Source organism: Coturnix japonica, chromosome 6 (genome assembly GCF_001577835.2).
Source record: "Coturnix japonica isolate 7356 chromosome 6, Coturnix japonica 2.1, whole genome shotgun sequence".
In the NCBI taxonomy this organism is placed as follows: domain Eukaryota; kingdom Metazoa; phylum Chordata; class Aves; order Galliformes; family Phasianidae; genus Coturnix; species Coturnix japonica.
The window spans coordinates 14,290,291-14,305,221 of record NC_029521.1 but is presented as its reverse complement, the minus strand read 5'-3'; the positions used below and the strand labels follow the sequence as shown (position 1 = coordinate 14,305,221).

Genomic DNA, 14,931 nt, shown 5'->3' with positions numbered 1-14,931 from the left:
CTCTCCAAGCTTGCTGCAGCAGCACCCAGTAGCCAGCTATGCAGGCACCAGTCCCTTCTGCAGGCCTGTTACATCCCCAACTCCAGCCACAAGCACTGGGTGCAAACAGATGCAGTCAGCCCTAGTGCTGCAGCTTTGAGACACAGCACCCAACCCCTCCCACATCCCACCAGCTACCCCACCACCAAATGCACACAGATTACAAAGGCAGCAATCTTTATTTTCAGAGACACTCGAGTGCCCACACATAAAATACCCCAAGCACAACAGATTTTAAAAAGTTTCTTTCAAGTTACTAAGCGAGAGCTCAAAGAGGGCAAATGACAAATAAAAAGGACAAACTATAAGCAAGGTTTTGTTCACATTCCTAGCACAGGTAAAAACTTTTCTCACCTTCCTTTGGCCTCCGATGTTGAATGCTGTGATAGCTGTGCCCCTCCCAGGCCCCTCTGCACATCTGCCTAGGATCCAGCACCCAGCCCGATTGTGCAAGTCCAAGGGGAAGTCCTGAAAATGCTCATGGAAACAAGTTGCAGCATCTGCACACGGGGTTGGCTCATCAGTTGCAAGCCGTGCTGAATTATGAGACATTGCTTTACACACCACTGTGGCTTCCTGCAGCAACAGAGCTTTCCTCACTGGCAAACCCCCTGGGAGGGCATGGAAACAGCCTCTGAGGTGCAGAGGTGTCATGGCATGGGGTGAGGAGATCTCACAGCCCACTGCCTCTTTTCCCACAGATGTTCTACGCTGTTCAACCCACAGTGGCTATGTGCTCAGCATACCGCTCCATAGGTTAAAATTAACTTAATCCACCTAATGGAGGGACAGGGAGATCTTGCAACAGAAGCAAGCCTTCAGACCATCTCAGTTGCTTATAAAATCTCATTTTCTGCTGCAATTACTGAACTTGAGACTCCACTCACACTACAGAACTTGTGGTGCAACACAGCACCAAACCATATGCAACAAGGTGATGGGAAACCAGCATTTTGCTTCTTCAGAGGGACTTTACAAGTAGAAAAAAAGCTGAAAGAGAGCAAATGATTTAACCCAAGGCATTTTAAGGCATTAATGTTACATTCATCTCATTTATGATCAACCTGTGTGGCACATTGCTGAGTAAGCACAAACTGGCACATTATATGCTCAGAGAGAACAGAGTGGTGCCATGCTGCAGTCAAAGCTTCTGGGGAAAAAAAGCAACACAACCAAATGACAGCAAAAAGCAGAGCTAGGTAAAAAAAGCTAAACAAATAAAATAAAACCACTTTCTCTTCTTCCTTAAGCATTCCTGCTGAGCCAAAGACATTTCTTCCAGCATGACAGCAGAAACTGTTGACTGCACAGAGGCTACCTCCACTCCCTGGCTACATTCCCAATGTAAGCCTTACCAAAAGTGCCACAGTAATAGAATAAAGACCTCGGCCAACTCATAACTCCAAGCCATTTGATTCCTCAGCTACTGAGATGAACTTACTCTCCTCCTTTAGCTACTCTGGCCAGTACCCTCAATAGGAATCAAGGGAAGAGGAAGGTGAGAATTTATTGCAGTATGAAGCAATCAGAAAATAAAAACCTGGACACACTGCAACTGTGAATTTGAAATGTCAGATATGGGTGGGGATTACAGCCACAGGGTTCAAACAGGCTGTTGCTCTTAGTGTAATCAGCCAAAGACAAGTCACAGTACTTGCAGATTCACAAGTATCCAAGTTAAACTAGCTGAAAAGAAACAGTGAGTTAAGTTAAAGAGAGATAAATTCTCCCTTTCACTAGATGATGGGAAACTAGAACAGAACCAAAAAAAAAAAATTACTGTAAGTCTTTTAAAATAAGACTAGAAAATTTAAGTCTCAGAGGTCACCCTAGTGGTGTTTAACACCAGCTCAAGGATGGTTTCATATCAGGGGCCTAAACCAATATTAGATAGAAATGAAGGAGGGAATCGTCCAACCATTCTCCCACACCCCCACAATGAAGCTGCCTGCCCCACAGGGGGCTGTGGAAAGTTGCATTCCAGGACGGTTTCTTGTCCATAAAATCCATGTGCCCAACCAAGTGATTCTGGTGAGCAGACGGTACATAAATTTTCCACGGTAACATTCTCATTCGCTTTCAAACTTGATGGAATTTACTTGGGTTGATATAGTGCCTCCACAGTAGCTGCCTCGTTTTTTCTTTGTCTTCTCATGGCGAAAAGATTTGCCCTTAGTGAATTTCAGGATATTGTTAGCCTTCTCGCCCCAGTCACCAGCTGCTCCTTTCTGTGAGGGATGAACAGGGAGAGGAAGAAAAAATTCATATTGATATCCAAGAGAGTTGAAGCAACACTTTGCCCTCCATCCTGCCCAGTAAGTGCCAGTCCAGGAATACTGGAGCCGGCAATACCCTCTCACGCTCCTCCAAGTGCTCGTGTGCCTCCTAACAGCACCTCCTGGTGGAAGAAGTTCCCACCACATGACTGCCCAAAAAGTCTGCTCTGAAGACCTCTATTCACATGAGACAAGCATTCCTACTCTGAGCACCCCCTAACCATACCTTTGCATCAAATGAGTTATCAGCAACACGGGCATCCACCTCAATTTCTTCTTCTCTTACACGTCGGAAAGGAGAAGCTGCCTGTTAAAAAAAAAAAAAATAGATGCATTAAGCATGTACTAGCACGTGATCTTCCCTTAGGGACAACCTCCTTCTCAATTTGTCCCTGTATGGGTCACCTAAAACCTTAATTTCCCAGATCTCTTATACTTTCCATTCTTCAGATCAGGTAGCACAGGGATGCTCCTGCACAAGCACATCCAATCAGCCTTTGCCAGAACAACATTATGTGCATTAACCAGGGTTCTCCGGACAAGACTCAAGTGCATAAGGAAGGGGCAAAAATACAAGGAATTCCTATGGTTCAAGTCCAATGAAAAAAAGAAATCCCAGAAAAGAATCCTATTATTTTAGCATGCAAAGAAGCCTCTCCTTGCCAATCAGCAGCTTGCTCTCACTCACCCGTTTCACCTTCGGAACCGTATGTGGTGTTTTAGGTTTGTTCTTTGCCTTTTTATTGTCTGGTGTCTCTGACTCCTGAACATCTTTCTTCTGTTTCTTCTTGACTATGCCTGTAAGACGTAGAGTAGTAAAACTTCCAGTAACTGCAATGTGGGAAAAGACAGTAGCATCTACCCCCAAAACGCAGTCTTGAGACACATAAATCCCTACATTATCCCACAAAAAAAGAAGACACCAATAGCTGCCCTGAGCAGCAAGGACTTTGCCATCCTATCTATCCAAATGGGTGAACATAAGTTTTATGTAACTGAGTATCTCCACATTAATAATCATCAATGTAAATTTGAGAATACCATTTAAGAAAAGCTCCCACAGATGTTTAGTTCTGTAACACATTGACTGACAGTCCCACTTCCCAGACTGTAGGCAATACCTCCATTTGCTTTTCCTTTCTCCTCTTCAGAGCTGCTTTCACTGCTGCTACTGCTGTCATCAGCTGGTTTAGGCTTCTGGTTCTTGGCTGCTGGTGTGGATGCCTTTGCTTTCTCTGTGGAGGCAGCAGTATGAGAATTGTTTTGTGCCCCTTTCCCAGCATTTTTGGGCTTCTCCTCCTCTTCGCTGGAACTATCAGAAGAGCTACTACTGCTAGATGCAGCTGCTTTCTTCCCTACGGTTGCTTTTGCTGCCCCTGTAGATTTACTGACTGGTTTCGCTGCTGGTTTCTTTTCTTCCTCACTGCTTGAGCTCTCGGAGTCAGAGCTGCTCTCCTTGGGTGCTGGGGTTGGTTTGGACACTGGCTTATTTGTTTTGCCCGCTAATTTAGTTGGAGGGGCTTTCTTCTTCTCCTCCTCAGAGCTGCTGGAGCTGCTATCTGAATCAGAGCTACTTTGCGCTTTCTTTGCAGTAGCCTGTGGCTTCTTTGCTGCAGGGGTTGCTGTTTTAGCTGCAGGCTTCACAGGTGTCTTCTTGTGAGAGCTATCAGAATCTAGAATGGAAACAAGAATTCAAGACTCAGCCCTATTCCTTCAAATGAAGTTAACAAACTCAGTGCTGCCACAGTATGCTTCTTTAATTGATTGAAAAACACCACAATGGGCAATCTCTATCCAACTGTCACCTCACACCCTGTCCGGAAACAGATTTACGCAGTACAACATGCATATGGTAATTCATTTTTCTCTTATCCCTATACCTGAGCTGTCTGAGGATGAGCTGGAGTCCTTCTTTGCTTGTCCAGGCTTGGCAGCTGCTTTTGCTGGTTTGGAAGTATTCTTTATCACAGGTTGTTTAGCTGGGACCTTACTCCCTGCCTTCTTCTCATCTTCAGAGCTAGAATCTGAACAAAAGAAGTGCATTCCTTCATTTAATAACCTTACATTGGGAAAAGGGAACATGAATCGAAATTTAAGCTATTTACGATGCATGCACAAAGAAGCAGATAAATACTTGCTAAAAAGGACCTACATTAAGTATATATTATTATATATAATTATAATTGTAAGGAGCTGGAAAAAAAAGAGATTACAAATATCACCAAAAACAAACTCAAAGAGAAGAAACATTAAGAAAATAAGCAATAAAGATCAAAGAACAAGCAAGAAATTAAGAAGGGAGGAACAGTGAAGAAGCAACATGACAGGAGCTCAGTTCTCTACTTTCTGTGTCAAATGTCTTTAGCAACATTCCACTAATGAGACTGGAGATGTCTGTGTACAGTTACACCTTTAAGACAGTAACCTGGAATACTATGCCTGATCTATTCCAACACCCCTGAAACCTTCACAACAGTAAACAAATCACTGATCACTTCTGAAAAACCAGACAATAAAAACAGATAACACAGATCTCCTGACTCTCCTTACAGGATCACACAGTCTAGTGCGAGCTGCCTGCAGACAGACAGGCTGCTATCACCCACAACCCTACTGTAGCATTAGAGATGCTGAGATAAACAAATCAGGAGACCTTTAAACATGACAAGAAAAATGAGGTATGGTGGGCTGCATTAGAAAGCAACTTTATAATGTATGGTTAAAATTAAGCTTGGTATGGTGGTAGTAGTTTTTTCTTTTATATTTTATTTTCAAAATTTACCCCAAAGCCATAACAGGATAACAGTGAAAAGCTTAAGATACAGACGCTCACAAGATTAACCATGAACCTTCCTGGAGAAGCACAGTGCCCCGGCCCTTCCCACCTGGCAGCATGGTCCCACTGTTGTGCCTCATGATCAGGATGCGCTCTGCACAGCAGGCTCTTCCTCAATTCCACAACTTGTGGAGACTGTGAAACTTCTAAGCTCGTATACTAAAGCTTTTCCACAGATACTCCACAGCAAACCAACTTAGCCAGCAAAAACATCAACAGAAAACAAAATGATTTCTTGAGTTACCTGAGTCACTGTCTGAACTGGATTCAGCCTTCTTTGCAGTCACAGCTTTGTTTTTTGGGGTAACGTTTGTTTTAGCTACTGCTGCTTTGCCTGCAAGAGCAAGTCTAAAATTAATACGAGGTCACATCCACATAAAAGCTTTGTCTCGAGGTCCAAACCTTTTCAAAAAGCTCCCTATTCAGTATACCAGCAATTCAGCCAGCACTCTAGAAGCCAAGCAGGGACCTGGCCAATTCCAGCCGCGGGCCTGGCTCATCCCAGTGAAACAAGATCCCTGTGACTTTTCAAACCAATGTGTGTAAATAATCCAACCTGCACAGTCATATACAGAGGTTATACACTGTGTTCTATATGGGGCAGCTTCAAATCACTCAGAAATTTCCAGGGAAGTGAATAGTAACACAGATCTGTTATACATCTTCTTCATGGGAACCAAAAGGCTGCCATAGCACTGACTACACCATGTAACATTTCTTTTGAAGCCTCCTCTGCTCACAACATACCTGTTCCTCCCTTTGGAGGCATCTGCTCCTCCTCATCACTACTGTCTGAAGAGTCACTGCTGTCAGCCTTTTTGGCTGGAGCCTTGGCAAGGACTTTCTTTGTCTGCACAGCTTGAGGGGGTGGTACAGCACTGTACTGACCTGGAGAGAAACAGCATTCAGATGCCCGTACGATAATGCAAGCAGCATGTCTAAGATGTTATTAGAACAAATCACTTCTGCTCATTGGTTCCATTTACTCCTCTCCTATATGTACATCACCATATAATTTGAAATGTTACAATTACTCCACTGCTACCCATTGCTTCTACGGTAAGTTTAGCTACTCTCTTAGGGAATACTAAAAGCACTATACTGTATTGAACAGAGACTCATTTAGTCCATCAGCTGGACCACAACTTAATAGCCCCAGATACTTCAGGGGAAGATTAGAACAGTTTAAAAACTGTAGTTACATGATAACCAAATTACAGGCAAATTAATTCCCAAATTCTGCCAGACAGGAAACCTATAATGTCCTTAGAAGGACATCTGAAGAGTGGATATGCAGAAAAATAAATGGAGTCAGAATCTCTCCTGCTTTCCATCCCTTGCTGAGAGAAGGTCTGAATTTTAAAGCTTAGCCCCAAAAGCACACATGAAAAAAGCTGCTAGGTTTCTGGTTCGTGAAACCAGCAGCACTTAGAAGTCTGTGTGCAGCAAGATTTGCCTATGGCTGTCAGCTGTTAAGTCCTGCTGTCCCACAAGAAGTACTTTCTCGCACAGAAGCAACAGTATTTAGCACTTACCAGACTTTGGCTTTTTTTTCGCAGGTGGCTTTTCATCATCGGAACTGTCAGAAGAGTCTTCGCTACTTGAACTTTCCTTGGCAGGTTTGGTTTTCCCTGGACACGACTGCGTGGCTACAGGTTTGGGCACAGATTTCTTGGGAACAGCCTTAACAAGAGAATGAAAGAAATAAACATTAAAAACAATATACATACTACAGAAAACTTGGGTGGACAGTTGGATGCAAATCTCTAACTACATGTATCACTTAAGAGGCTGCAAATTTTGAACATAAAGGAAGAAAAATTAATGAAGATCCTAAAGTGCAAATTCTAGGAAACACACGAGTATCATGATCTTTCTGGCCACTCTGCTGTTATTTTCTGCTGCATAAATCCTTAACTGGGAGCTCATTGGGCTGAAGAGCACAGGTAGCTAAGCACAGAGAATCACACAAAAATGAACATACAAGGGACGCTACAATACGGCCAAGATATAAGGAGACATTTTCCTGTATCATAGAATCACAAGGTTGGAAAGGACCTACAAGATCATCTAGTCCAACTGTCCTCCCATTGCAGTAGCCACAACAAACCACTAAACCACTGCAGAAGTAGCAGAGGAAAGTCAGGGCATGGACAGGACATGTTAGGTCATGTTCCGTTTGGAACATCACACAGTGGGTGGCAAGGACCTGGCACAGACCGTCCAGAGAAGCTGTGAATACCCCATCCCTGAAGGTGTTCAAAGCCAGATTGGATGTGATCCTGGACAGCCTGATCTGGTGGGTGGCAACTAAACCACAACATGAGGCTTGGAGCTTGATGAACCTTAGGGTCCCTTCAAGCCTAAGCAGTTCTTATGATTCTACGGCATAATACTACCATAAAAAAGAAAAACTGCTTAAGAGCCATAAATACTTTACTCAGCTTCCATGCAGCCTGTGCCCTACTCTATCTGTTTCACAGTCCCAGAAAGACAGAGATACATCCAATCTTGCTACAGTACTACAGCATCTAAAAACTCTTGCAAAGTCCAATTTACCTTTTTCTGTGCAGCCTTTTTCTCATCAGAATCTTCACTACTGCTGCTGCTACTGCTGCTGCTTGGTGCTTTCCCATTGACCACTTTGGTGGTTGCTTGAGCAGCTTTATTTCCTTTAGGGAAAAGTGAAAAGCAGTACTAGAAAATACACTCATTCAGCATAAAGTACCATAGAGAGAAAAACACGGCAAAAGATAATGAGGAACCATTATGGTAAGTACTGTAAACTTTCTGTTTTTACTCTTCTTCAAGCGTAGGGATGATTTTCAGTAAGATGTCTGCCCTAACTTATTAAGGGTTCCCTAACTTATTAATAGTTCTGTGAACAAAGAGTAAGCACTGTTAACTTACTCCAGCTCTGCATTTTATGGGAAGACATTGATAAAAGCACAACATAAGCAACTAAGGTTGCTGACTGCAGCTACTTATGCAAATAATACAGCCTTTATGACTTGATGTTTCATTTATGACATGATGTTTCATTTACAATCAGTTCTACACACACTCCATGTTGAAAGTAGACTGCCCTAGAATACAAATGGCAGAGACAATAGATTTGCAGACTTCATTAACATGTATGCCTCACTCCTTTAGACTTTTGTGCATGCAGACTCACAATACCCAATCAAGGAGATACCTGCTTTAGGTGTCGCTGCTTTTGGTGGCTGTTTCTTTGGTTCTTCTTCATCTGAGCTGCTTGAGTCAGAGCTGGAGCTCTCCGCTTTCTTCTGAGGCTGGATTTTGGTTACAGCTGGCTTCGCTGCAGGTTTTGTGCCTTTCTAAATGAAAGGAAGAAAACTGAGTAGCCCTTGTAGCAAAGAAAAGGAGGCTAATAAGTGGAACATGTACAGGAAGTTGAAACAGTTGGAAACCTCACAGCCTAACAGCTAGTGTTTAAAAATCTCTGAATAATGGTTTTGCTTCCAGTTTTGCTCTGGGAAGCCTCACAGAAGCACACAGGACATGTTCTTTACTCTTCAGTCTCCAGTTCTTCCCCTTCAAAAGGAGGGGGATCTGGGACTTCTCTTTGGGGATCAGACTAGTTCAAAGACTGAAAATACTGATGAGGAAACCCTGGTTTGCCTCTTCAAGCGCAACACTGTTTTTCCTCCCTCTACTTTTCAAGACCATGGCAGTAGTGAATAAAGAGGAAATTATCTATTTATACATGTGTATAAGCTATAAATCATCTTTCTCTTAAACAAAACAAAACAAAAAACAAAACCCAAGCACTGACTGGGAAAAGAACCAGGAGTAGACATGGATACGAAACAAATAACTGCTAGACATGAAATGAGTTTTTCAGAGGCTCCATCTAAATGGTACACTGTCTATCACATAAGCATCTTATTACATTGCATCTCCAGAAGTCCAGGTGCTTTGTAGTTTGTGGAAGGCAAGCTCAGTTGCAGGGAGAATTTTGCTGGTCAAATTTGCTATCATTCATCCTTATCTAGCATGTAGTGAAGAGGCTAGAAAGGAAGGCTAACCTTTGCTGGCTTCTTCTCCTCCTCCTCTGAGTCAGAATCATCACTAGAGTCCTCGCTGCTGCTCTTTGCCTTCTTGGCAGGAAGAACTTTTGCCTTTGTTACAGCTGTTGCTTTAGCTGCAAGTAAAGGAACAAATATGTTGATTGTTTAATTCATGCTTCCCATATATGTATATCCTGCATTACTATTATACTGTGTTAAAATAGTCTATTTAAGTCAGTAAAATATGTCTGAAGATTATAACACTGACCCAAGCTTCAGTCTGCCATTCACAGAGCAGAACAAGAATCCAAAACAGTTCTAGACTCATTCAGCTCTTATTACTCACATATTTAAGAGCAGACTTCTCAGCAGCAACACCCCATACAAGAAGCACTCCCACAGAATGAGATAATGTTGAAGTTGTTGATGGCACATACCTTCCAGCTTCCACAACAAACCACTGCAGACTTCCAAAGAGAATCATTCCAAAGCTGTGCTACAGATTTTAACTTGTACCTGGATAACGAGCTCACGCCTACCGGGAATTAAAGTGAATCACAAACAGAAATGGGAAGCTCCAGGAAGGAGACTGAGGGATTGAGTGCATCCTCAGTAAGTTCGCAGATGACATCAAGCTGGAAGCGTTGATCCGCCTCAGGGTAGGAAGGCCCTACAGAGGGATCTGGATAGGCTGGATCAATGTGCTGAGGCCAGTTGTATGAGCTTCAACAAAACCAAACACCAGGTCCTGAGCACTGATTGTGACAACCCCATACGTTGCTTGGGGTTTGGGGCAGAGGGGCTGGCAAGCTGCATGGAGGAAAAGGATCTGGAGGTGTTGGCTGATGGTTGTCTGAACCGCCAAGGGCATCCTAACTTGTAATAGAAACAACACAGTCAGCAGGACTAGAAGTCAACTAGTCAACTGAGAGAAAATGGCCTCAAGTTGTACCAGAGGAGTTCAGGTTGGATATTAAGAAGAACTTATCTGAAGGAGTGGCAATGCACCAGCACGGGCTGCCCAGAGAGATGCTTAACAAACGCAGAGATGTGGCACTGAGGGACGTGGTTAGTGGCTGTGCTGGGCTGGTGGGCAGATGATTTTAGGGATCTTAGGGATCTTTCCCAGCTTTTATGATTCTGCATTTCTCAGACCAGGACGTGGCCGTGCTCTGTCAGCAGCACCAGCCGTACCCAGAGCAGGGCCAGGCCGCCAACCCAACGCTGCACTTTCCCCCCATCTCACCCGGCTTCTTGGCAGGCGGGGCCGCATCCTCCTCCTCCTCCTCCTCGCTGGAGCTCTCGCTGCTGCTGGTGGCCGCCGTGCGCTTCGCCTGCGGCCCGTTGGGCACGAGCTTCCTTTTCCTGGCGGCAGGAGACCTGCATGGAGACAGAGGGACGGAGCTGCAGGGCACTGCCCCGAGCTGAGCCCAGCTCCGTGCGGGCAGCGCTCACCTCACCCAGTAGCTGAAGATGTCCAGCAGCGAGGCGGCGTTGGGGTCCTGCTCCTTCTGCGGGGACACACGGACACGTGTTAGCCTCAAACATGGGGACATCCCGCTCCACATCCCGCCCCCCGCCCCGGCCCAGCCCCGCTCACCGCCGCCGCCTCCTTGGCGAAGGCTCTGGCGGCGCCCTCGAAGCGGTTCTCGCGCAGGAAGGCGAGCACGAACGGGAACAGGTCGCTGGGCACGGCCCGCCGCTCCGCCATGCTGCGCCGACACGTGCCGCCCGAGCGCCTGCGCACCGCCGCCATGACGTAACGACGTCCGTACGTCTGTGCGTGCGTGCGTGCGTGCTTGCGTGGCGCGCGGCGCCTCCGCCTCTGAGGGAACGGCGCCATGTTGGAGAGGGGAGGGAGGGTCTGTAATGCTGCCAGATGGAAAGTGTCTGTGCAGTTAAATCCGACAAAAACAACAAACAAAAAGTCTAAGTGTATGTTGAATGCCAAGGCCAGAGCTTAAAGTGATGTCTGGGACTTGAGTGTGGTGTTGAAGTCATGGAATAGCTGTGGCTCTGATAAGGCGTTTCATTCAGCTGCTTATAGTGCTGTGGCTATAAATGAGCTATTCCTCTTGTTCAATAAAAGCTTTCTTGTCTATAAGCCTCGAGGTATTTGTTGATAAATTGGAAGTCCTGTTTTGTTCCTTTTGCTTTGCACTGGGGACTTTTTGTTGTTGTTCTGATACAAAGCCTGCTGGGCACAAGCAAGAGAGAGCTGTTTATGAGGGTCCTGAGTTAGAGCTGCTGAATTTCAGAGCATACACATCAGATCTCACTGCATAAAAGGGAGGCGTGAGAAAACATTTCCTGTATTACAGACGATAGGGAGTTACATTTCTATGTCTGCTTTAAGGATCCTGAGCAGAGCCTGTCCCATCTCCATACCAAACAAATCAAATTGCCCATAACATCAGCAAACTGGTGAGCAACAGCTCCAGCAATTAACCCTGCTATGTGGTCTGACCTCTGTGGGCAATTGTGTGGGACAGATGTTAGAGCAAGGAAAAGCAAGTGACACGCCTTCCTCACTGTCAAGTGCTGCTTTAGTCAGTGCTGTATTGGAAATGTGGTGGCGGGCAAAAGAGGAATCCTAGGACTGGAAGCAAAAGGTCATTGGGTTATCAGCCATAGGGGAAATGGAGGGAATAACAGAAAACGTGATGAATTTTCCACCCTTGCTCTGGAAGTCCGTGGCAAAATGGTTTTTATACTGTAGGGTGGGTTAAGTAGTGCTGTTCCTGTGTGGAAGGTGCAGATCACGCTGATTTCTAATGAAGAACAGGCTCAGCAAGGCTCAGCTTTAGCTTGAATTGAAGTAATGAAATCTGTTTTCCTTTGCACAAGCTGCTGTGCATGGAGCTGCAGCCTTAAATGAAGACAGAGAGCCTGACTTGCAGAGAGACGACCTGGCTCTTCCTCAGTAGCACAATGAGGCCCTTCTTTTGCTTTTTCCCAACCCACAAATTCTTTTTCCATACACTAAAGTGTATCTTCTGGCACTTTTTGGTTCCTAGTGTGTCTAAAGCGTCCTGTTGTAATCTGGTTTTTCAGGAGGAGGTTGTTGTAAAGTGCTGAAATGGTGCACAGACAGTTACTTTGGGGAGGCACATTAATTTCATTTGACAGGCTAAAGGGATTTCCTGTGTTCTACATTGATGGAATCAAATGGCATCCCAGGTGACACTGATGTACATGGAGAAATCCCATGGATTCTCATTGAGCAAGAAGATGGCATTGTTAGCTGTTTATATGATCCTGCAAAGCTTTCAAGGGAGAAATGATGTAAAAGCTGGTTTCAAAGTGCATGTTTAAATCCTAATCTGACACCAGAGGGATGATTTTGAGATATATATATATATTACTTTGAGATTAAATGGATTTGCAAGAGAAATAACGGTAATCATGGAGCATATACATGTTTGTCCATCTATTTTTACTTCTATCTGTTTCTGAATATGTGAGTATTATTCCATGATATCCAAAAATTAGACCAGCTTCCATCTGGTGGACTTCTGTCCTTTATAAATGTTGGATTCAGTAGCTTCCCATTTCTCCAGCACCCAGATGGTCTTTATTCCATTGCACGTACTCAGAATTCATTTGGGCACTGGTGAATCTAAGGGCACCGAGGTATGTTCATATGTTCATCACTTGTCCTCTCTGGCTCTTACGTTTTCCACCTTTCCTGTTTGACAGGTGTGACTTTAAGCACTGTACCATCTCTTTGTTATTACCACTCCACGTTCACCTGCTCTCTTCCCGCTGTATCAGTCTCTTTGGTTTCCATCCCTCCTAATCCTCACTGAGCTGGAGTAGCTTTAGCTGGAAGGAGGAAGAGAGACACTGTCGAATTGTCTATTCGAGGGGATCCCGGAGAAGACATAAGCGGTCGTCCTAAACGCTTGCTTTGGAACGGTAGCTCCGCAGCATTCCGGCACCTGGGTTTTAAAAGCGCTGGAAAGTGAAAACGAGCGTTGTTAGAGCAGGAAGGAACGGCCGGGGCTCAGCCTGTGCCCTGTTAGCACGAGCAAAGACCTGCCGCCGTCGGGGCTGGAGCTGCGCTCGGAGCGGCCCCGGGGGCGGTGCTGCCCGGCGGGGGGCGGGCTGCGGAGCGGGGCTCCGGACGGGCCGAGGAAGTGACCGCGGGACACACGGCGCCGTGCGCTGCAACAGCCCCGGACCATGACGGCCTCCGGTAGGTGCTGCGGCAGCACGGTGGGGACCGGGGGGAAGCGGCGGGAGTCGGTCGGGAACGGCAGGGGAAGCGGCAGGTGCTGCTGCGCGGGGCGGCAGCGGAGCGCGGAGGTGCCCGTACCCGCAGGTAGGGCGGTGCTGCCGGCCGGCAGGAGGGGAAGAGGAAAGGAGAATGGCTCCGGGAGCGCTGGGGTCGCGCAGGCGGCGCTGCTCTCGCTCGGAGGCAGCTAACAGCAGGTGATGGGCACTGCAGTTTCTACCCCGCCTTGCTCCGCTTGGCTTGTAGTCGCTGGCAGAGCTGTGCTACTGAGTGTTCAGCCGAGTAACCTGGCCCTGCCGCGCACCGCCTCGGTGGTGTCCTGCGATGTTCTGTAGAGAAGGCAGCTCTTCCTAAATGTTGCTTTATTCCCCACCGTTTGCACGCTCTCTCTTTGGGGTACAAATCTGCTGCCTCTTGCCGCAGTGCCACCGGTCACAGGGTGTGCTGAGCTGCTGTCCGTCTTAGCTGACGTGCGCAGATAAAACTGCTTAAAGTACACAGGCAAACTGCAGAGGGAGATGGGGTTAACCCAAATTGTGTAAGTTCACTAGTGCCCATTCTGCAAGTTCCCCCTTTGCGGGGAAGTGTCTGCAGCCTCACTAAAAAAGGGAAAATGTGCCGTTCTCACAGAGTGAAGTAACGGCACCGTTTCACTGACGCGTATCTCCTTGTGATGTCAAATCGGCTACACGGGACCTCTGGAGACCTGTGGGGAAAACTGCTTTTGTCCTTAAAGAGAGATGGTTTCACAAAGACTCCTAAAAGTAGAATGACTGTAAATTCACTTATCGTAATGCAAATCTCATGTGAAGAACCTCCAGCAATAGGGAAAAAATGTGTCTAGTTTGGTTCTGTTTCCTCTTGCTTGTTTGCAGCACACTGAAGTGGAAGATTTCTATTCTGGTCAATGTGAGAGGTGTCAGTAGCCTGTTAATAATTATTGCATGTGATCACTGTTGCTTTGTCATGCATTCCAGCTAAGAGGAGAACGCATTTCCTCATATGTGACTTAAATACACACACTGTAGACACCAGAATATGAAAGTCACTTGTGTCAGTGTCCCACCAGCAGCTTCTAACGTCCCTTGGAAGATCGCTCATTTAAGAATTAGATTTTTAAGGCATATTGGGTTGAGTTTGATTGATATCATAAGGATGGTTTTTTTTCATAGGGAATGCATCCTCCTGTATTGAGGAATTGGACGCTGTTGTTTGCTTTTATCTTCTGTATGCAGACATGCCAGAGCAAATAGATGATAATGTAGATAACAGATTATGTATCACTTCTTCATTTTGTCAGAATTTGAGGCAGGCTTGACCTAGCAGATGAAAATTGACTTACTTGCCATGACATTCAGTCTTCTAAGATGGTGGAAAAGATTTGTCTGTAAGTTATTTTTACCTGTTGTTGGTCTGTGGACCCCTAGAAGGCATGGCCTGCATAGAATGGGGTATAAAAAAGCGGCACAGAAAAGCTATGTATTGGTAGAGATCTGGAATTTGCTTTACAAG

General features: G+C 45.6%; 2 protein-coding genes across 2 annotated transcripts in view; one reads left to right on the top strand and one right to left on the bottom strand.

The window, feature by feature from the left end:
- Positions 1–199: 199 nt before the first annotated feature.
- Positions 200–10,953, bottom strand: NOLC1 (nucleolar and coiled-body phosphoprotein 1). Its single transcript, XM_015866645.2, has 14 exons — positions 10,783–10,953; positions 10,638–10,693; positions 10,429–10,562; positions 9,201–9,316; positions 8,348–8,489; positions 7,711–7,823; positions 6,687–6,834; positions 5,899–6,039; positions 5,396–5,485; positions 4,196–4,339; positions 3,437–3,988; positions 3,004–3,113; positions 2,542–2,622; positions 200–2,267 (listed from the first exon to the last, which is right to left on the bottom strand). The coding sequence occupies exons 1-14, from the start codon at positions 10,936–10,938 to the stop codon at positions 2,109–2,111; spliced, it is 2,142 nt and encodes a 713-aa protein (XP_015722131.1). The 5' UTR covers positions 10,939–10,953; the 3' UTR covers positions 200–2,108.
- A 1,943-nt stretch (positions 10,954–12,896) lies between these two features.
- The window catches only part of PIK3AP1 (phosphoinositide-3-kinase adaptor protein 1), a 38,230-nt gene continuing 36,195 nt past the window's right edge, over positions 12,897–14,931 (top strand). Inside the window, exon 1 of the mRNA XM_015866643.2 lies at positions 12,897–13,380. Within this exon, the coding sequence (XP_015722129.1) occupies positions 13,368–13,380 (13 nt within the window). The 5' untranslated portion in view covers positions 12,897–13,367. The remainder of the gene's footprint in view (positions 13,381–14,931) is intronic.

Bases quoted from the DNA above. Each gene is read 5' to 3' on its own strand.
- NOLC1 (XM_015866645.2), bottom strand. From the start codon at position 10,938: ATGGCGGCGGTGCGCAGGCGCTCGGGCGGCACGTGTCGGCGCAGCATG. The intron at 6,040-6,686 runs GTAAGTGCTAAA...GTTTCTCTCCAG, and splicing joins GAAAAAAAAGCCAAAGTCTG to GTCAGTACAGTGCTGTACCA. The intron at 4,340-5,395 runs GTAACTCAAGAA...TCTTTTGTTCAG, and splicing joins CAGTTCAGACAGTGACTCAG to ATTCTAGCTCTGAAGATGAG.